At 40.1% G+C, this 23,191-nt stretch overlaps 1 protein-coding gene across 5 annotated transcripts in view; it reads left to right on the forward strand.

Annotated features, from left to right (window-relative positions):
- LOC140187179 (netrin-1) overlaps positions 1 to 23,191 on the forward strand; it is a 204,273-nt gene that overhangs the window by 128,684 nt on the left and 52,398 nt on the right. For 4 of the 5 annotated variants that reach the window (XM_072242225.1, XM_072242226.1, XM_072242223.1 and 1 more), the window contains 2 exons: positions 8,229 to 8,378; positions 10,402 to 10,455. In XM_072242225.1, the coding sequence (XP_072098326.1) occupies positions 8,229 to 8,378; positions 10,402 to 10,455 (204 nt within the window). The remainder of the gene's footprint in view (positions 1 to 8,228; positions 8,379 to 10,401; positions 10,456 to 23,191) is intronic. The other variant, XM_072242227.1, reaches the window with a different exon arrangement.

A 23,191-nucleotide genomic window follows, 5' to 3' on the forward strand; every position in this document is an offset into this window, starting at 1 on the left:
CCTGTTTTCACATATAAAGGTGTTGGTAATCTTTTCAATACGGCTTGAATAATTCCAAAAATTCTACAATGAGACTATAGATGCAGCATCATATGAAGGAAACTGACAAAGCGGGACAGCTGCTAAGTGTAGCTCTATCTGCTTTCCCATGATGTTCAGCAGAAAACTATCAGTTAATCTGGAAATTTATTATTTTTTGTTGTAATAGTATAAAAGAATGGGGAATAAGCCATGGGTATGGAATTAATAATCTCTGTCCTGTCTAGCATCTCCAAGTTTTATAATCTCATTTCTAACAGATGCTAGGAGTATCAGCTCAGTGTTTTTCAAGAGATGGCAATGTCTAGTGGTCCTGTATATCTTTTGTCAAGACAACTTCAGTTATAATCATTGCCACATGGGAGCTGAATGCTAGTGAATGGAGAAAAGCAGTAAAATTAGCAAGTCAGCAGAAATACTTCTGCATCTATTTTTTAATTTTCACCTTCCATGTCCATTAATTTATCATAGTGGACAGTGAGGAAGGCTATCATGGCTTGCATCAGCTAGAAAAATAGGGTGAAAAATGGCAGATGGAATTACATACAGACAGGTGCAAGGTTTTGCACTTCAGTAGGACCAACCAGGGTAGGTCTCACACAGTGAACAGTAGGGCACTGAAGTGTGTAGTAGAACACAGGGATTTGGGAATACAGGTCTATAATTTGTTGAAAGTGGTGTCACATGTATATAGGGTTATTAAGAAAGCTTTTGGCACATTGGCCTTTATAAAAGAATCTATTGAGTACAGCAGATGTGTTGTTATAGTCATAGTCAGAGTCATACTTTATTGATTGCGGGGGAAATTGGTTTTCGTTACAGTTGCAGCATAAATAATTAAATAGTAATAAAACCATAAATAGTTAAATAGTAATATGTAAATTATGCCAGGAAATAAGTTCAGGACCAGCCTATTGGCTCAGGGTGTCTGACCCTCCAAAGGAGGAGTTGTAAACTTTGATGGCCACAGGCAGGAATGACTTCCTATGATGCTCTGTGTTGCATCTCAGTGGAATGAGTCTCTGGCTGAACGTACTCCTTTGCCCACCCAGTACATTATGTAGCGGATGGGAGACATTGTCCAAGATGGCATGCAACTTGGACAGCATCCTCTTTTCAGGCACCACCATCAGAGAGTCCAGTTCCATCCCCACAACATCACTGGCCTTATGAATGAGTTTGTTGATTCTGTTGGTGCCTGTTACCCTCAGCCTGCTGCCCCAGCACACAACAGCAAACATGATCGCACTGGCCACCACAGACTGGTAGAACATCCTCAGCATCGTCCATGTTGAAGTTGTATAGACATTGGTGTGGCATAATTTGGAGTACTGTGTGCAGTTTTGATCATCTACCTGCAGGAAAGATGTAAACAAGGTTGAAAGAGTACAGAGAAAATTTACAAGATCTGGAGGACCTGAGTTATGAGGAAAGATTGAAAAGGTTAGGACTATTCTTTAGAACATAGAAGACTGAGACATATACACAAAGTTATGAAGGGGTATAGATAGGGTAAATGCAAGCAGGCTTTTTCCTCTGAGATTGGGTGGGACTACAATCAGAGGTTATGTGTTAGGATTGAAAGGTAAGAAGTTCAAGGAGAACTTCACTCAGAGGATTGTGAGAGTGTGCAATGAGTTGCCTGCACAATTGGTGCATATGAGCTCAATTTCATCATTTAAGAGAAGTTTGGATAGGCACACAGATATTAGGGATATGGATGGCTGAGGCCCCAGTGCAGGTTGACAGGAGCAGACAGTTTAAGTGGTTTCAGCATGGTCTAGATGGGTTGAAGGATCTGTTTCTGTGCTGTAATTCTCTATGACTCTGCCTTTCTGCCTACTCTTAAGCTTACCCAATACAATATATGGCACACTGAGATCATTCTCAATCCTTTTGGCTCTTGATGGAAGAATAGAGCATGTCTGGTCTGGTGAGTCCTTCTCCCTCTCCTATCTTCCCTCTCCCCCTCCCTCTCTCTCTCCCCCTCCCTCTCTCTCTCCCCCTCCCTCTCTCTCTCCCCCTCCCTCTCTCTCTCCCCCTCCCTCTCTCTCTCCCCCTCCCTCTCTCTCTCCCCCTCCCTCTCTCTCTCCCCCTCCCTCTCTCTCTCCCCCTCCCTCTCTCTCTCCCCCTCCCTCTCTCTCTCCCCCTCCCCCTCTCTCTCCCCCTCCCCCTCTCTCTCCCCCTCCCCCTCTCTCTCCCCCTCCCCCTCTCTCTCCCCCTCCCCCTCTCTCTCCCCCTCCCCCTCTCTCTTCCCCCCTCTCTCTTCCCCCCTCTCTCTTCCCCCCTCTCTCTTCCCCCCTCTCTCTTCCCCCCCTCTCTCTTCCCCCCCTCTCTCTTCCCCCCTCTCTCTTCCCCCCTCTCCCTTCCCCCCTCTCCCTTCCCCCCTCTCCCTTCCCCCCTCTCCCTTCCCCCCTCTCTCTTCCCCCCTCTCTCTTCCCCCCCTCTTTCCCCCCCTCTCTTCCCCCCCCTCTCTTCCCCCCCTCTCTTCCCCCCCTCTCTTCCCCCCCTCTCTTCCCCCCCTCTCTCTTCCCCCCCTCTCTCTTCCCCCCTCTCTCTTCCCCCCTCTCTTTTCCCCCCTCTCTCTTCCCCCCCTCTCTCTTCCCCCCCTCTCTCTTCCCCCCCTCTCTCTTCCCCCCCTCTCTCTTCCCCCCCTCTCTCTTCCCCCCCTCTCTCTTCCCCCCCTCTCTCTTCCCCCCCTCTCTCTTCCCCCCTCTCTCTTCCCCCCCTCTCTCTTCCCCCCCTCTCTCTTCCCCCCTCTCTCTTCCCCCCTCCCTCTTCCCCCCTCCCTCTTCCCCCCCTCTCTCTTCCCCCCCTCTCTTCCTCTCTCTTCCCCTCCCTCTCTCTCTCCCCCCTCTCTCTCCCCCTCCCTCTCCCTCTCCTCCCTCTCTCTTCCCCACTCTCCCCACCCTCTTCTCTCTGTCCCTCTCTCCCCCTCCCTATCTCCCTCCCCTTCTCTTCTCTCCCTCCCGCCCTCCCCCTTTCTCTCTCTCTCCCTCTCTCTGCCTCCCCCTCTTCCCCCTTCTCTCCCTCTCTCTTCCCCCTCCCCTCTCTCTCTCCCCCTCCCCCTCCCTCTCTCCCCCTCTCTCTCCCCCTCCCTCTCCCCCCTCCCCTTTTCTCTCCCACTCCCCCCCTCTCTACCCCTCCCCTTCCCTCTCTCTCCCCATCCCCCTTTTTTCTCTGTCTCTCCCCTCCCTTCTATCCCCCCCCATAAGTTGCTTCTTGAATTTTGTCTGAGAAGACCTTCATATTAACTTATCAAAGTTACTGACACCTTGACAAGAATAATGAACTTACATGTCACGTTGCTACAATAATGCTAATGATCAAAGCCCATCATACATATAGGTATCAATGATTCTTATATTTGTGTGAATCTTCATTTTCAATGTATGTCCTCTTCAGCCTGAATAAGTATTTCCTCCTAGGAATTCCTCAAGGTTGTTGCTTGCATTTTGGAAGTAGGTGACTATCAAGAATGAGGTAACCCCTGCCTTTTAACAACAATGATTGCTTCTTGCATGCCACCAGTGAAGGCAACAAAGACAGCAAGAATGAGGGCCTGTATCATGAAAAGACAGCAGATCCTCGGGAGTACATTCTTACTTTTCCACTGAAATTGGGGACGTTTCTATGGCAACTGATCTGTGTTGAAGTGATTTTAAGGTTAGACATAATCTGTAGGTATAATAGTGAACTAATTAATATGATATGTTTGAATAACTGCTGTACTCACTGTATACCCATGATTGTGTAGCCAAGTATCCATCAAACTCAATATACGGGCCCAGCAGAGATTGCACTTTCTGAGGAAGCTTAAACAAGCACCACTCCCCACTGAAATCTTAACTACATTCTACAGAGGCGTGGTTGAGAGTGTGCTGACCTTTTGCATCACAACCTGGTACTCCAGCTGCAGTGCTGTCGACAAAAAAACCTCGCAGAAGGTGGTTAGGGGAGCAGAGAAGGTTATTGGGGTCTCTCTACCTGTCCAAGACCTTTTTCAGAGTCGATGCCTCCAGAAGACACGGTACATCATTAAAGACCTCTCACACCCTCTCCATGAACCGTTTGTTCTTCTGCCATCAGGCAAACGTTACAGGAGCATCAAAACTAAAACCACAAGGCTACTAAACAGCTTCCTCCCACAGGCAGTCAGACTGCTAAATAGTTGCTCTATCTGACTCTGCTTTGGACACTTTTAACTTGCACTGGACAATTATAACTTGATTTTAACTGACATGTGGCTGTTGTGTTTTACTATTTATTGTTATGTTTATTATTTAGTGTTGTGTTTGTTATGTTATGATTGCACTGCTCCAGGGAAATGCTGTCTCATTCTGCCCTGCAGAGCTGATGTGCAGTTAGAATGACAATAAAGTATTTTGAATCTTTGAATCTTTGAATATAAGTTTGCTGATGACACAACAATTGTAGGCCGTATCTCGGGTAATGATGACTTTGTGTACAGAGAGGAAATTAAGAACCTGGTGGCATGGTGCGAAGACAATAACCTATCCCTCAACGTCAGCAAGACGAAGGAATTGGTTGTTGACTTCAGAAGGAGTAGCGGACCGCACGACCCAATTTACATCGGTGGTGCACAAGTGGAACAGGTCAAAAGCTTTAAGTTCCTCGGGGTCAATATCACAAATGACCTGACTTGGTCCAACCAAGCAGAGTTCACTGCCAAGAAGGCCCACGAGCGCCTTTACTTCCCGAGAAAACTAAAGAAATTTGGCCTGTCCCCTAAAATCCTCACTAATTTTTATAGATGCACCGTAGAAAGCATTCTTCTAGGGTGCATCACAACCTGGTATGGAAGCTGTCCTGTCCAGGACCGGAAGAAGCTGCAGAAGATCGTGAACACGGCACAGCACATCACACAAACCAATCTTCCGTCCTTGGACTCACTTTACACCGCACACTGTCGGAGCAGTGCTGCCAGGATAATCAAGGACACGGCCCACCCAGCCAACACACTTTTCATCCTCTTCCCTCCGGGAGAAGGCTCAGGAGCTTGAAGACTCGTACAGCCAGATTTGGGAACAGCTTCTTTCCAACTGTGATAAGACTGCTGAACAGATCCTGACCCGGATCTGGGCCATACCCTCCAAATATTCGGACCTGCCTCTCGGTTTTTTTTGCACTACTTTCCATTACTTTCCATTTTTCTGTTTTCTATTTATGATTTATAATTTAAATTTTTAATATTTACTCATTTTCCTATTCTTAGTATTTTTAATATTTAATGTTTGTAATCCAGGGAGTGGGAAGCGCAGAATCAAATATCACTGTGATGATTGTACATTCTAGTATCAATTGTTTGGCAACAATAAAGTATAAAGTATAAAAGTATAGGTTTAAAGAAATAGTCTTTCCAAGATATTTAAAGCATTAGTCTGAGAAATCCAAGGAAAAAGAGCATATTGCATTTGAGGCCTGTACCATGGGTTAAAGATTTCAGATGACCTGGAAAGTGTCATTGCTCCAAAAGGCGAACAGAATAGCAAAATCATTCCTCAGAGCATCAGAACCACATGAATTCCCTAAATACAAATACAGGAATTTTTCCTGAAATCATTGAGTTTCCTCAGAAATTTAGCTTGCACACTAGAAGGGTGACATGAGAAATTCATGAAATGGCCTACCGACTATTGATAATGACAGAATTAGATTCAGAACTGCAGTACAGTATCGGAAGGCCTTGTAATATCACTTTGTAATACCAGGGCAAATAATAGAGGGCGAGCAATCAGTACAACATCTTTTATTGAAGACTCACCTCTCAACTAACTGCGGTGACAGATGCACCAGTATATCAGAAGTCATACCAGAGCTTAAGGGCACACTGACATTATAAAACTGACAGGATAAATTCTTTGCTGGCACAAGACTCCCACTTTGTCATCTTTGATACCTTCTTGTCTTCCCATTTCAAGCTTTGCAAATGGCTTCCTCTTCAAAGGGTTAAGATGTTGCTATTTTAGTTTTCTGTCACTTGTTGTTAACTCTCTGCTACTGTAGGCTGTCTCTCTGCTTGCAGAATAAATGTATAAAAGCAGGGGTAACCTTTCATTCTTTTGACACAGAAAAACACAGCTATCAGAATGCAGATCAAAATAAATTTTCTCACACATGCATGGACAAGCATTTGCATTCCATACAAAGCATTGTGGGAGTATACTTATAAGAATGTGAACGTAAGAACATTTCCAGGTGAGGAATGAAAGGATACTTTGTTAATCTGTAGACATAGTGGTGAACTAATTAAGCTATTTAATATAGTCAGAGCAAAAGCAAATGTGCAGATGCTGGAAATCCAAGCAACACACATAGTAGGAGGATATGTTTGTCTCGTGCAAACTTCTTAGTACAATGGACTTTTGGAAACTGTGTCTGGCCACTTGTAATCTGCCCGATTTGGTCCAATCAGTACATCTTTCACAGCAAGGTCATGTAGCACACTGGCAAATTCAATATCTCCATGCTCACTTTGCAGCTCTAAAGCTTAAAATCATGACTGCTTACATCCCCTCAAGTGAGCAAATAAAGGAAAAGCCAGTGCTAACAAATAGATAGAGGCCTCATTCTCAGCTATTACAAGGCAGAAGAAATGAAAGCTCCAGTCAGTGAAGGATCCATAAACCTTCCTGGTCCAAGACTCTGGTGGTCAGCATTATCGATGTTTCTAAGTGCTTTGGACTAAAGCTCTTACTCAGAATCATGACAACAATGAAAAAGGCAAGGATACCGAGAAATTATTTAATTGAGACGCGCGGGGAAGTTTTCCACAATATTTTTATGTTCAAATCAATGATAGCAGCAGACTAAATCATTGGCACTATTGATCTGCTCAGCTTTCAACTGCAAATCAAAATGCTACCACGGTACAAAATCCTAATTCTCTACGCATGCAGAAAAGAGTAGAGGGAGAATAACACCATTGACATGACTGCACCAAGCTCCCTTTCCCACAATCCTTTTATTACATTGCCTCCCCCATTTATCATTTTTATTGCAAGGTTGTAATTAAATAACAATTGATCATTTCAACTGTTCTCATTAAGTAACTTTAAGCATAGATTAATGTCAAAAGCTCCCATTCATGAGTATTATTTTAAATGGAAAATAATTTAAGTGAATAGCCCATATATTGCAAAGCCTTTGTCTACATTTTAATTATACTGTATATTGCTATTAAATATAGGTTTACAGTGCACCGACTGTCAAGTTACTTTACTATGAAAATTTTTATATTGTTTACCTCATCTTAGACCGTCACTTATTTTGAACTACGTATGTTAATCAGCAACTGAATATGTGTAGCAATGAATAAGCAGCAGTAAGTGTATTCTAGAGGCCAGAAACCTTTTGGGTATAGCTCAAGATTAAATGGCAAGAATTGTTTTGAAATTAAGAATTCCATAATTTCTTAAAACATGTACTTTAGTGGATCATCAAATTCCTCTGTACACTATTTATCAGAAGGATTACGTTGTTTAAACTAAACGGTTAATGTTTGCTTTTAAAGGACAGAGGAAAATGATATGCTGTTATAATACTACATCACGTAATTTCCAAGCGTGTTCCTGTTCTTTACAGCTTTCTTTTGGTAAAATGGAAGTATAGTCTAAGGATACATGAAAAGATATATGGGCCTAATTTTACTAAAATGAGATACAAAGCATGGCATTTAAATACTAGTATCAATTTAGAACTCGTGGGTTTCATAACAATGGTTTTAATTCCATTGTGATCTATTGTCCCACATTTTCTTTCCTTACTAATCAAGATAATTTATTTACTGAGAGTCACGTAAACATTTGTAGTAACTGACTTTCTTGTCCATGCTCTTGATGATCTTTGAACTTCCATTGAAAATGGACAGCAAGTAAATCACTGTGTAAATGACACTTTATAACTTTAAATGCCTTGTGTTTCTGCCAATACTTTTAGAAACCTTGTTGCTGCTTAAATATTTCACAGATACTCAAGTAATGTTTTCTAAAAGAGGCATTTGGCATGAATTTAAAACCAGGATCATGTGGCAGTTGCAGGAGCTGCATCACTAACTCTGTGAATGTCTGTTCTCTGTTCTCTCTGTTTTAAATCTTTATTTACTCCGAAGCTCTGTTGTTGTTGGTATATGTTGCCTTTCCTTACCCATTGTTATATGTTCCTCACAGCATGCGATTGCCATCCGGTGGGTGCTGCTGGCAAAACCTGTAACCAAACCACAGGTCAATGTCCCTGTAAAGATGGTGTGACTGGCATCACGTGCAACAGATGTGCAAAAGGTTATCAGCAAAGCCGATCTCCCATTGCCCCTTGCATAAGTACGTGACTAATCTTTCTGTCCCTCTGAGTAGAAGTAGTTTTATAGCATGGTCTGATATGAAATTTGATTACATCTAACAATGGGCTTGAAATGATTAGATCCAAGTAAACATTATGACATTTCTAAAGAATTCAGAGAAATAAGGTCTTCCTTTAAAACAGCAGTAGTACAAATAAGCCGTTAGTAACCAATCACCAACGGGTTCCTAAAGTACAAAGACTTTCTATTTATCTTAACTATTTCAACCATCTCCGAAATTCTAGCATGCAGCAATAATTGGGACTATAGTACTAGATTTTTGCTACTTTTTTCCTGACCTCAAAAGTATGCATGCATTCTGATTGTTACTTGCAATGCGAGCTTTCTCATGGCCTTTTACTGCTAAATCAAACACAAATCTTGGGGAATTTTTTTTGTCAGGATAAAAGCTCAGGACAGAAATTAATGAGATCAATAAAGAAAATTCCAGTCCTTTGCCCCTTCTCGTTCACTGTTTTGATACATTTAATGGTAGGATAGCATCCAAAACAAAGTTATGAACTTGTGACAACACCGTCATTATCAGGAAACAGATCTCCAACTTCATGGTACTTCACAAACCTACGAGTAAATGAGGAAATTTCTCATTCTGTACACCATCCAGTTTATTCGGTACTAAATGTATTTCATGATATTCAATACTGAGCCTTACAGAGTGAAAACTATCAGGAAAGTACAAGCTTTCAGAGCTGCACACCTAATATGTTTGACCTCAGTTTCCCAAAACTGTCTCCCAATTGTTCATCCAACAAAGTTGGTCAAGTGGACAACTGTTGGGAACAAAATTTTCTACAGCTTAATGGATGCTAATTAAAGTGCCCATCCAGCTTGTATTCAAAATCTGGCCAGATGAATAGATTATCATTGGCCCATGTCTATCCCACGGAACTGTACTACACATAAATTGTTCCCATCAAAAGGATGGATAAGAAAACACTTGAGGAAGTTTAACTGAATGGGCGCTGAAACTTAAAAAGTTGTTACATTCTAGTTAAGGCTTCAAACGCTCAAAAATCTGATCGAACACACAACCTCTAAGCTCCCACCTTTTAATGACGAGTGAAAGACACCTTAATTCCTTTACCCTCTGGTGAATTTCCCTGTTTTTTGTAGAGTTGAAAGCATAATTCTAATTTTGATCCTGTGCTCCTATGTCAAGATAAAATAGATAAAATTTTATATTTTGATATAAATTTTAGGTAAATTAAATTGTATTAGATCCTAAACCCTGCAAGAAATTCATTTAGATCATATCAACTGTACCCTGTTCAAGAATATAACCGCATATAAATCAAACCAAAAGGCACTTCTGCCAAGATATGTATAGATAAAATAATTATAATTGATCTCGATTAGCTTAAAAGCATAGATGCTTACAGGGTCAGACAATGGCTAGCATAATGTGACACCTGTTTCTATAAGACTTGATTCTTCACTCTCACCTTTTAAACAGCCTCATTTTATTGTTTTGATGGATTACATCAGGCAATCGCTTAATATTTCTCTATTTGTTCTGGAATACTGTGTGTCTCTGATAGTCAGAACCTAATCTCTTACTGACTTTAGATAATTGATGTCATCCTACTCCTGATTTAATCCTTACTGTCTACTTGCCTTCAAGTGTACAAAAACTCAACTGAAATTTAAAAGACCTTTAGATTCAGTCTCACCTGTTTTGAGATGCAACTGATCTTTCATGCATGACCAATCTCAATGCTGACTTTCTGCCAGAAAGGTGTAGGTTTGAAAGAATCAAGTCTTGTTAGAGATGATAGTCCCAGGTTCATGTTGTTCAACAGAAACTCATGTGTTTGGAGGCCCAATACGATTACTGTGATATCCTTTTCAGCCTAACAATGCCCACATGCTTTGTAGAGTGGAAAAGCTCACTGACAATAGAAATGCTTTTTATATTTACATTTTCAGTGCTCCTGTTTATATATTAATGTTTCATTGCTATTGCCTACATTTCTTTCCCACAGAAATTCCCGTGGTCCCACCTACAACTGCTTCCAGCAGCACAGAGGAATCTGCCGGTAAGACCATTCATATGATCTCATGCACATGATACCAAATCAAATTAGATTGGCCTCATCTTGGAATTTCTGGGCTGGTTTCCCAGTTTACCCACATGTATCTAGGCAAGACTTGACAAGCCAAATCAGCTGAGGCCCCCACCTCCAGCAAGATATAGCCAGACCTCAACAGAAAGTAGTTCTGAGTTGGTGTATTGTTGGAACCCCACCTGTAAATATCCAGACATTCTCTATCAAATCTGTTGGGATTTTGAGATTTCACATGCCTGTGATGTTCAGAAACATTTCAAAGAAGACAACTTAACATAATATTTTTTTTAAAATAAAGTTATGAAAAATGATATCAAAATCAATTTAATCACTAATTCAAATATATTAAGAAATTAGTAAATAGCAGAACTTGCGCCTCCTCCCTATCTAATTCACAGAGCTAGGAACCCCTTCAATAAAAAAGTAGGGTCAGCACTCCCGTCCCGGGTCTGAATTCACCAGTTCGTTTGTCCTGGAATGGAAGAGGCAAATTCCTCATTGTATCCCAGCACGGTTGGGGTTCCCCATTCTTCAAGGAGTCCAGCGACTCAGCTGGGCAGATGGGGATAATGAGTGTTTTCAAAAGTGAGATCTGCTCCTCTTTGTCATCAACATTATCAAGGGACATGGAGCTGAGGAAGGTGAAAGCAGATGAGTCACCACAGATCAGCCACAATCAAACTGAATGTCTAAGTAGGCTTCAGCAGCTGAATGCTGCTGTGTTGAATGTTGTGCTGCAGGGCAAGAAGCTGACAAATGCAAAGAATGAATGTTAGTTTAAGAGCCTGCTTTTTGTGAACCTAAATGAGAATAAAAATGTCCATGAGTTGTATCAATGTGCAATATTCTTTGCCCAAATTTCCTTTTTTTTTAGTTCAACTACTGAAAAATACCTGTTTTATTAAAACATTTTCCCTAACTGAAGGCATATGAAAAGTATTATAAGTGCCCCTAAAGCATAGTCAACTATGATGTAATCCACCTTATAATGGCAGAAACCGTCTGCATCCCACGTAAGTGGGAGATATCAGTACATTGTGTTTCTATGATTATGATAAAGAATAAGCTATTTCACAGATTTCATGTTCCTCTTTTTCAACAATATCCTTGCAATATGAAATAATTTACAGTCTCTGCAGCTCATTAGTGAAAATTGCTAAAAGATATTAAAGAATAACACTATTTCAATAATATAAGGTCAGATACTAGTTGTACAAGCCCATAGTTACAGCTTTGAGTTGCACAGAGACTGAAGGGCCAGTAAACAAAGTGTTAGATGTTATTGGTTTCAATTTTTCATGCAGCAAAAGGCTTTCTAGCATTTAACAAAAATTGGGACCATTTTTTTTTCCCTCTGGGAATCCTTCTCACATTTGACACAGACTCTTGACTACTAATCCTGAGAACTGATGAGGTAGATTTGTCAAAGTTGCAAATTAATCCTTCAAAAAGTTCAGGGTCAAATTTCTATACAACAACAGTATGCTTCTTTATCAAATTCCTCCTCAATCTTCTATGTTCCAGGGAATAAAGTCCTAACCAATTCAACCTCCCTCCGTAACTCAAATCCTCGAGTCCTGACAACATCCATGTAAATTTTCTCTGCAGTCTTTCAATCTTACTGATCTCTTTTCTGTAGGTAGGTGACCAGAACTACACACAATACTCCAAAATTGGCCTCACCAACATCTTATACAACTTCAACGTAGCATTCCAACTCCTGTAAGTGACCTGTCTTATGAAGGTCAGTGTCCCAAAAGCTCTCTTTATGACCCTGTCTACCTGTGACATCACTTTCAAGCAATAATTGATCAGTATTCCCAAGGGTCTTTGTTCTACCACCTAGCTCTCGGTCCTACCAATCGCGATATACAGTATGTCTTAAACTAGGTGTCCTCCCAAAGTGCAACATTTCACATTTGTCTGCATTAAATTCTACCTGCCAATTTTTAGCCCATTTCCGGACAGTCCAGATCACTTTGTCAGTTTTGAGAGCCTTTCTCACTGTTTACCACACCCCTTAATCTTGGTATCATCTGCAAATTTGCTAATCCATTTTACCACATGATCATCTAAATCTTGAATATAGATAATAAACTAGAATGGACCCAGCACCGACCACTATGGCACACCACTAGTTAAAGGCCACCAGTCAGAGAAGCACCCATCTACCACTCTTTGGCTTCTCCTGTTAAGCCAACATTCTATACAGTTGACTACTTCTTCCAGAATGCCAAGTGACTTCACCTCCTGGACAATCCTTCCACACAGGACTTTGAAATAGTCTATGTAGACAACCTTCATCGACCTTCTTGGTAACCTGTTGCTGAATATAAAAATAGGGAAACCATTTTGCAACTGCATAAAACCTAGGAGCGTTGTGTGCAATTCATGTCGTCACACCACAGGAAGGAATTTGAAGGCTTTGGAGAAGTCACAGAAGAGCTTGACCAGGATATTGCCTGGATTGGAGTGTACAAGCTATCAGGAGAGGTTGCACATATTGTGATTGTTTGCTGTGGAGTGCTGGAGACTAAAGCAGAATCTGACTGAAGTGTATATATTCATGAGAGGCCTAGAAAGGATGGATAGACAACGTCTTTCTCCCACGGTGAAAATGCGAAATACCAGAGTGCATAGTTTTAATGTGACAGAGGAGGGTTTAAAGGAGTTGTGCAAGGCAAGTTTGTTTTTACTCAGAGGGCACTAGGTGCTTGGAATGTAACCAGGAGATGTGATAGAACCATGTGCGGTAGCAATGTTTAAGACTTATTTATACAAACTCATGAGCAGTTAAGGAATAGAGGGATATAGACCATGTGCAGGCAGGTGGTATTAGTTAGATTGGCATCATAGTTGGCACAGTCATGGGGGTTCCTGTTCTATAAGCCAATGTTTCTTACTGATATGAGTTTGCAGTGAAATAAAAACTGCTTCAGTTACTGCAAGTAACAAAAATAGAACTAACTGCCTAAATTGAGTCAGCCGACCTTAATGCCGTTAGTTATATATCGTCATTGATGAGAGTTAATTAATTTAAAACAACATCCTAGAAAATGCTTTTGACAATATTAGAAAATGAACTTCTTCATCTAATATTAATCAAACAAAGTCATTACCTATTTGGTTAAAAAAAACACTTATTCTTACAAGCATTTAAGCTTCATGTATTAATATCTAGTCATTTCTATTTCCATTACAGTATATAAACAGAAAAGAGTATATTGCCTTCAATGCAGATTCGTGGTAAAAAAAATTAACCAACATTTACAGTATATTAAAGATAGTGTTCAATAGTTTTCTACAAGTTAGGCAAGGGTTAACCCGAATCAAGGTTCAATTTCATATCTTTCATTCAAGCACAGGCTGCTGTAAATGAAAATTACCTCTCACCATATAAAACACTGCTGCATTTATTATGTAATTACTAGATGAATTCATACGTTATGAAACAGCTAATCTTACTAGAAACAGTGAGTGATTCTCACGGTCCCTTCTCATAATATCCAGAGGGTAATACAAGTCTCAGCAGACTTTGCAACCAGATACTGAACATTAGGAAAAGACATTGACTACTCAAAGAGCCATTTAGAAGAAAGTCTTATTATTAGTATTTGCAGGAACAGGTGAGGGGGGAGGTAGGTGGGTTGGGAAAGGAGGACGAAGTAAAGTTGGGAGGTGATAGGTGGAAAAGATAAAGGGTTGAAGAAGAAGGAATCTGACAGCAGAGGATAGTGGACCATGGAAGAAAGGGGGTGGGAGAGAGGGGGAACCAGAGGAAGGTGATAGGCAAGTGAGGAGAAGAGAAGGTGTGAGAGGGTAACCTGAATGGGGAATGGTAAAAGAGAGAAGGCTCCTCACTCAGTCTCACCTCTCACATGCCTGCTTGTCCTCCTTCCTCTCTTCCCACCTCGTTATTCTGGCTTCTGCCTCTTTCCTTTCCAGACCTGTTGAAGGGCCTCAGCCTGAAATGCCAACTGTGTATTCCCCTCCAGAACCGTAGTAATCTTGAATTACCAACATAAGTTAGGACAAACGGATGTGGCACTATGATTCTGGCTAGTACTGTTTGTTGCTGATATATAACATTAATATCTCACCCAGTTCTCCACGCTATTGAAAACTGAACAATGTATGGTTTTAGAAGGGCAGGAAGAGATGTAGCAGGACTCGTTGTAGTTGATCCTGGATAGGAGTATCCCGACCAATGCTTCAAAGTTCAAAGTAAATGTGTTTCCAAAATACAGTACGTATATGTTACTATATACAACTCTTGAGATTAGTTTTCTTGTGTGCATACCAGCAAAACCAAGAATCAATGAAAGACCATGCCCATTAGGACCAACAAACAACCAATGTGTAAAATACAACAAACTGTGCAATTACAACAGAAAAAAAGATAATAAATAAATAGGCAATAAATAGAGAACATGAAATGAAGAGTGTTTGAAAGTCAGTCCATAGATTGTGGGAATAGTTTGGTGATGGGGCAAGTGAAGTGGCGTGAAGTTAACCCCTCTGGTTCAAGAGCCTGAAGGTTGAGGGGTAATAACTTTTCCTGAATCTAGTGGTGTGAGTCCTGAGGCCCCTGTACATTCTTCCCGATTGCAGCAACGAGAAGACAGTCTCGGGTGGTGGGGTTTTTGATGATGGATGCTGCTCTCCTGTGACAACGGTCTGTAGATGTGCCCAATCCACTACATTTTGTAGGATTTTCCATTCAAGGACACTGGCGATTTCATTCTGGGCTGTAAAGCAACCAGTCATTACACCCTTCACCACTCATCTATAGAAATTTGTTAAAGTTTTATGTCATGCCAAATCTTCACAAATTTCTGTGGAAGTAGAGGCGCTGCTGCGCTTCCTTCATAATTGCCCTTGCGTGCTGGGCCCAGGAGAGGTCCCCTGAAATGATACCACCAAGGAATTTAAAGTTGCTGACCCTCTCAGTGCTTATTCCAAAACCAATGCACCATTTGGCAATCTACGTTTGTATCTTTTTTTTTTGTACTTTCATTAATAATTTTTGTAGACAGCATTCAACACCTTCTTGATCTTTCATTTTCACTAGATCCAACACTTAGAATAGATATTCTAAAGTTCTGTAGGGCTATTAATTATTGAAAACCCACCTCTGCCCATAGTTTCTTATTAGTTTCAGATTGCTTTGGGAAGATCAATGCTCTCCTTTCTGGTTTGGTTCACTGCTCTGAGAGCCAGCTGAACTCTTCAATTGTTTTCGCAAATGATGGGAAGGGCAGTGACGAGGTTGGTGACATGTTTTTATGGAGAGATATTCTCTGATCCACCCTACCAGCCTGCATAGTGGATGTGTGTTTTTGTTGCAACTGTTGATACTTGAAGAGGATAATGATATGGCTCCTATTTTAACCCCATGCGATTTTTATGTGACACATTGCGCACACACACACACAGACTGGGAAACTGGGCATTGTCTCAACAGATGGAGAATATGATAATTGTTCTAATTGGAGGGCTGGTATTTGAGAAGAAATACTGAATAAAGAATGAGTTGGTCAGGAATTGGATTGTATTCCATAGTTAAGTGCTATTGAAAAGGAAAAGGCATTTTGTAGTTTGAGGCCATTGAAGAAAGAGCATGAAGAACGATGTAGAGAATAATACACAGAATCTCTCTTGTTTAGACATGCAGCAAATTTAGAATAAAAATTTAAATTTCATGGCAAAGCTTATTAGAGGTACTGTTGGAGATGAATAGGCAAGCAACATTCTGATGCAGGGATTCATTCATCCCCAGGGCCTGGGCCTGAAGCATACATCTGACATTTTGAGATCTTAGGTGTGAATGGGTACATTGGAACACAAAACCAATTACTAGGCAAATCCAAAACCCAAATTACCCATTATTTTCCTTCCTCTAATTTAGTCCCATGCTGTGCCACGTTCAATTAATAAAAACTAAGCCTTCCGAAGGAAGGATTTTCAAATTAGTTGCCATGGATCTGGCTTTCAACTAGAATTTAACTAATCAGATACAATTCCAAGCCTTGCTTCTGACACAATGTCCACAATACTCAGCAAATGCTCAGATTTAAATGCCTATATTATAAAATATTTGGATTTTCGTTTATCTTTCAACATATCTTTCCACAGCATGACTCCAAATTATTCTTTCAATGTTTTCACCTTTATGGGTTTTAAAATGCATAGTTAGTTACATTTATTCAACTGCAACTGGTATTCATATCATTTATCTTCTTAGAGTGGAATAGGTCAGATGGTGTACAGATGGTGCGCTGGTTGCCAAGCCTGAAAAAGGAGGGTTTGAATGAGGGAGATAGGAATCAATGTGTGACTTAAAAGACTGCTTTCTGGGATTTTAAAGAGAGAGGGCATGATGGAGAAATGGAGACATGTTGAGAAAGAATCCATTGCATGGTGTCATGGTGATCAGAAAATTGATCGTTAATGATAAATTGAAGGAGTGCCACTCCAGAATCTGAACTGTGGTCCAGTAATAAGCTTGAGATACCAATCAAACTACTTATGCCTGTGTGCAGCTGAGAGGAAACTGCTGAAAGAAATAACTCGAATACATGGAGTGGGGGGCATTTAAACAAAATAAAATCAATAGATCCAGTGATGTGAAAAGGTTTGGGGTGGTAGTTGTGTTGGGCCTGCTTCTAGATAATTTCAGTTTTGTGAAGGGTGTAATTGGGCTTAGTGACAAGTGTGAAGTTGAAAAATTGATTCCCAAATTAAAAACTTAGAAATGTATTTCATCAGTGGTGGAATATGGACAGCTATTGACTGGAGATGTAGAAATATTGGTTATAGATCAGATGTGAGATAAGATGACAGCTCAAGATGAAGCTGCATGTTTCTAAGTTCATTTTGAGAAGGCAGCCAACAAACTAGTGGTACTGGAGTAGAAAGAGGACAAAATGGTTATCAGAATGAATCTTATATGGTCACATAGCCTAGGTACTTCAGCCCATTGCAATCTCACTGGCTATCAAGCATCTATCTATTCTAATATATATTCCACCACTATGTCCCATCATTTTCCAGCATATGGCATTTAAACTGCTTATCTAAATACTTCTTCTATGAACCAGAAATTCCTGATAGCTTTCTGGGTAGAAATATTCTTCCTTAAACCATCACTAAATCTTCTAATCCTTACCTTAAAACTATGCCCCCCTCCCCGGTTATTGATATTCTCGGGTAATACACCTGTATCAGGTCTACCCTCAGCTTTATCTGCTCTAAGGAAAACACACTCAGACCTCCAGTTTTCCCTCATACCTGAAACACCCCAGTTCAACTAATATTCGGGTAAAATAACAATGGGAAACATTCAGGAGGAGGAGAGGGAAATAGAGTTAATGTTCCAGTTCAAAAATTCTGCCTCAATTTATCCACCTTTAAACTCACTAAGACATCCAATATCTCTTTCTTTTCAATGGTAATTGTGCTAGAATGCCACCGTCCTTCTTTCTCTCTGAAATTTCCATCTATAATGTCTTTCTCCATAGTGAATACAGATGAAAATAACTCATTTAAGATCTCACCCATATATCCTGACTCACTGCATAAATTGACACTTTGGTCTGTAAGGGGCCCTAGTCCTTCCTTGGTTACCAATCTGTCCGCAATAGTTTTATAAAATGCTTTGGGATTTCCCTACCAGTGCTTATTTGTTCTCTCTTCAACCTAATTACTTTTAAGTTTTCTGCTACACTTTTTATAGGGCACCCCCAGTTCTCTAATCTTGTCACTAACTACCTTTTCCTTTATCCAACCCTTGATATTCCTTGACATCCAGGGCTCATTGTACATTATAGCCTTACTTTTCACATTTTCAAGTACACATTGGCCTGAACACTTAAAATTTAATTTTTTTAATGACATGCACTGGTTCGATATAGACTTACCTGCCATTAGCTTCACCTACCTGAAATTTTCCAGCTCCTGCGTGATCCTATCAATATCAATCTTTCCTCAATTCAGGACCTTAACTAAAATAATCCATGTTCTTCTATAACAAACTCAAGATTTAGAAATATGGTTACTATCTCAGAAATGCTGTCCCAGTGATAGTCCTGCTGTTTGCCTATGGATATTATCCTTCTCTTGTAGGATTGTATGGGTTTTGGCTCAAAACGCTCTATAGGGCACACTTTCTACTGTACTCTCACCCTGTCCATTTCTTCTCCCAATTTAGTTTTAACATTTCCCAGAAACACTAGGAACCCGCTCCCTCATCTCAACCTCTAAGAACGTTAAATCCATTTGGGTCAGGTGCATTTATTTGACTTATTTTCCTTTTCCTATACATTCCAGCACTTGACATCAGAAATAATCTGGCGGTTATAGCCAGAGGTGATACTATCCTTTAATCTGCTATCCAGCTTCCTAAATTCATGTTCAGGGACTCCATTGCTCTTTATACCAATGCCATTAGTACCAATGTGAAAAACTCTAGTTATTTACCCTCCCTCTTTCCAATGTCCTTCAACTGTTCTGTGATATCTTTGACCCTGGTGTTAGGAAAGCAACACAATTATAAGTTCACGTCAAGGCCTCAGAAATACTCATAACTCCCCAAAACTTGTCAAATTTCCACCCGCTTTTGACACTAGAATTTTGCTAACCAATCCCCCCCTGCCCTTTGTACAGCTGAGCCACACACAGTGCTGTGTGCTCCCCAGAGTACCGTTCATCCCCAGTGCTTTCCAACAAGGAAAATTTGAGAGTTTAATCTTGGAGGGGAAGTCATAGCCATTTACCGGTCTGACTTTGCCATGTATAGTCAGTCCAGCAGCCTGCCACTTAAAGAACTGAAATGTTGCATAAAAGGAATACCAGAGATGGGAGAGTTCTAAGGATGTAATAGGATTTCTGCATTTTAGATTAGAGGTGTTATTTATTGAAGTAATTGTTGGAATTGACAGATTATCTCAAAGGTTTTGCTGCTTCCCTCACTCAGCTGTTGAATACCATATACACCAGGTGGCTTACTTATTTTAAGCATAATCGGCCCTTCTAGTTTATCTTAATATTAATTTTCACCCTATCCGTTATTTATATGACCTCCCTTTCTAGTATTTTATTCCAGTAAAGACTGACACGTATGTATACTTATTACCAGATATATGTATAGATCAGTCTCTTTATCTCTAATTAGCCCACCCGTGCACTTAGTATTTACACTGCCTTAATGGACTTTTACATTTTGTTTTATGTCAATTACCAATATCTTATTGTACTCTTTATTTGTCTTATTCCTCTTTTCACATTTCTCAGTTTACAATATACAAATTATAAAAAGCAAATATTGGTGTGGAAATTCTTTGCAGTGTAGGAGACTGAGAGGCGATCTCACAGAGATATATAAAATCACGGGAGGTGGGTGCTTAAACAGGGTGAATCCGCTCAAGGCTTTTTTTTCTAGGGTTGGGGGATCAAAAACTAGACAGCATAGGTTTAAGATGTAGAAGCAGCGTAAAACTTTAGGAAGTCAGATGATTCATATTTTGGTTCCTTAAATTGAAAGAGATTTAAGATATAGGAGAAACTGCAGGAGAGGGTGGGCAGGATGCAGTCCATCCTTAGCACTTGGTTGTGATGACAAGCTTTAAGATTTGGGGCTATTTACTTTGGAAGAACATAGACTTAGGGCAATATAATTGAGGTTATTAAAATGATGAAGTGATTGGACTGGGGAGTATGCATACAAGAACTTTGGGCAAACGTTTAGATTAAATGCCAGGAAAGAGTTATTTTTGTAGAAAGTCATTACCCTCTGGAACAGTTTACTGAACTATGTGCTGGGTAAGGAGTTGTTTCAGTCCTTTGAAGAGGAACTTAAATTCCTCAGAGAAGAGCATATTTCAGTTCTAGAGGGAAAGTTTTAAGTTCTCAGCAAAGTTACTTCAGTCACCAGGTGCCATGTGTTAAGAAAATAAGAATGTTCCACCATTTCTCAAATTAACAAAATAATTAATTCTGCGCTTCTTGCTTTGGTTGTCCAAGGAGGTATTGACAGACAGGGGTGACTTTGCATTCTCATCAGCTGGAATTTACCTGATCACTGTAACCGTCTTCTTTTGGGTTTCTTTGGTATTTTTGGTAGTTGGAATGAGATGTGTTACATTGAATTAGTTTGCATTTAAAAGCAGGAATAAACATGGTCCGGCTACTCTTGTGTACTTAGGAAGCACAAGGAGTATGATTTCAATTTTTATCAACAATGTCTGTTGAATTCAGATGAGCTGTTAGGTTAAGTATGTCACAACCAGATCTAAACCATTAATATAGCTTATTGTCACAGAGCAAAAGAAAACTTGTCTGAACCCCATATATTTTATGAATTCAGATGCAAGTGCATTATAACAGCATATTCTGATATTTTGCTTAAATATTTGTCATTTGTAAAGTACTTTTAATCTGTTTAATATTCCTTCAATATCCTCTGAATTAAAGAATGAAAGAAATTGTATTTAAATAGCACCTTTCACAGCCTCATAATGGACCAAAACGTTTTGCTATATTTTGCTTCGTTAATCATTGCGAAGGACTTACATTCTCTCAAGATCTTACATTGGGCTGCAGTTTAGGCATGGACAATGAACTTATACCATACTCCATATTTTCTTTTGCTGGGGAATAGAGGTTCAACTACCCCAGCACAGAGCAGACTTGCATTGGTTAACAGGGCAGATTTCAGAATAAAGTCTTTCTCTTGGCTTTTAATAGACAATTTGGCACCTGATTAGCTTGTGAAGAGAGCTGAGCTAATAGTGTATTTGGCCATGGAGTGAAAGACCTGGCATGAGAAACTATCCCTTAAAGATCTTCGTCTAGCTATTAAAGGGAAAGATGAGATGGTGGTGCAAATTGCCTGCCACATGGTAACATGCAGAGACTGTTGCTCGCTCTTGTGCTGAGGGATAGACCATAAGACCATGGGGTGCAGGAGCAAAATCAGGCCATTCAGCCCATCGAGTCTGCTCCACCAACAGTGTGCAGTGAATATTCTGCTGCCAACAAACATTAAAGCTGTAGAAAGTTGGGGCAACAAATTTTAGTGATACTCAATGTAACACTAGCAAAGTGAAAAGATTACATGAATCTGTTAAAGGTCTGTGGTTATCTTGCATTCCCTCGGGGTGAATGTATCTGAGGAAGCATTTGCTAAGATTGAGGCTAGGTATTAGAGGAAACAAGAGAGGACAAAACATGCATCTAGTGCAGCATACAATGTTAACCCTCCCTTTTTGTGGTTGGAAGAACAAATATGCACAATATCTTCCTAAACTTCATTAATAGTTACTCACTACTACATTGCCTCTGGGGTTTTACAGTTACAGAAATGTTGTTTCAGCTTTTTAAAGACTTTAATGCATATAATATGAGGGTAGAAAGGAGCATTTGTAATAGTAGGGTGGAATAGTAAATAGTCTCTGCTTGATACATTGCATCTCCCATCCAGAACGTTGTTTCTGTGGAAAATAACACATCGTAGTTGATGCAAGTTATGTATGGAAATACAGTATCCTATCAGAAAATCCTCAATTTCTATACATCATGCAATTTGCCACAAATGATAATGCCTTGTATTTATATAGAACCACACAAGAGATGTCCTGAGGCACTTCACAGCAAAACAAAATTTAAACACGAATTCACGTGGGATTTATTAGTGGAGGAAATGAAAGTTTGGTTAAATATGGTTTTTAAGGTCCATCTTAAACAAGGCAAAAGTAGCAGATAAATGGTTTTAGAGAGGGAAATGTAAGTCTCAGGTCCAGCCGGATGAAAGCAAGCTTGTGCTAGTGAAGCGATTAAAATTGGGAACAGTGAGGAGGACAGATTTGGCACAGGAACAGCAAACTTGAAAGGTTATAAAGGCTAGAAGAAATAGCCCAGACAGGAAGGGGCTAGGACACTGGAAGTAAAAGCAAAAGTGAGAATTCTAAAATGAAGATTTTGTTTTACTAAAGACTACACAGGTCAGCACTATTCGTGATGATGAAGTGGATGGTACAAGATGGAACAGGCAACAGAGTTGTGGATTACCGCAATTTTGCAGAGGATAAGACAAAGGACAGCAGTCAGGAATGCACAGGAATAGTCAAATGTAGAAATAATAAAGGCATAGAAGAGAGTTTTAGCAGCAGATGAGTTGAGGCATGGATGTAATCAGTCATTGTCAAGAGGTGGAAGTGCTTATGGTGTGGCTATGTAGCCCTCAGTTTATCTTGACATCCTCTGGAGCACCGAGGTTGCAGAGTCCTAATGATACACAGGCATTTAGCGAGGAACATTGATGGCCGGAAAATAGAGTTTCTGATGAGAACTAAAGGCAATTGCTTCAATCTTGCCAAAATTTCATTATTGTAAAGTTTTTCCCTATCAATTATTGGGTCTGTCAATTTAGAGGCAATTGGGGGAGTCAAAGGGAATGTAGTAGAGCAGGGTGTTGTCAGCATCATGTGGAGATTTATGCCATGCATTCACCAGATATTGCCAAGAGGCAAAATGTGTTTGAGATGCAGTATGGTCTAAACATTGTAATTAAAAAAAAAAATTATTTCCTGGTATTCTTGTGACACCAAATCACCGGAGTTAAAGATAAAGGTGCATAAAATGGCTATAAAATTTAAACTCAATATGTGATGATAATAAGGTCTACTGAAATCTTATGCAGTTAATATTC

The sequence above is a fragment of the Mobula birostris genome, chromosome 24 (genome assembly GCF_030028105.1).
Source record: "Mobula birostris isolate sMobBir1 chromosome 24, sMobBir1.hap1, whole genome shotgun sequence".
Classification (NCBI taxonomy): domain Eukaryota; kingdom Metazoa; phylum Chordata; class Chondrichthyes; order Myliobatiformes; family Myliobatidae; genus Mobula; species Mobula birostris.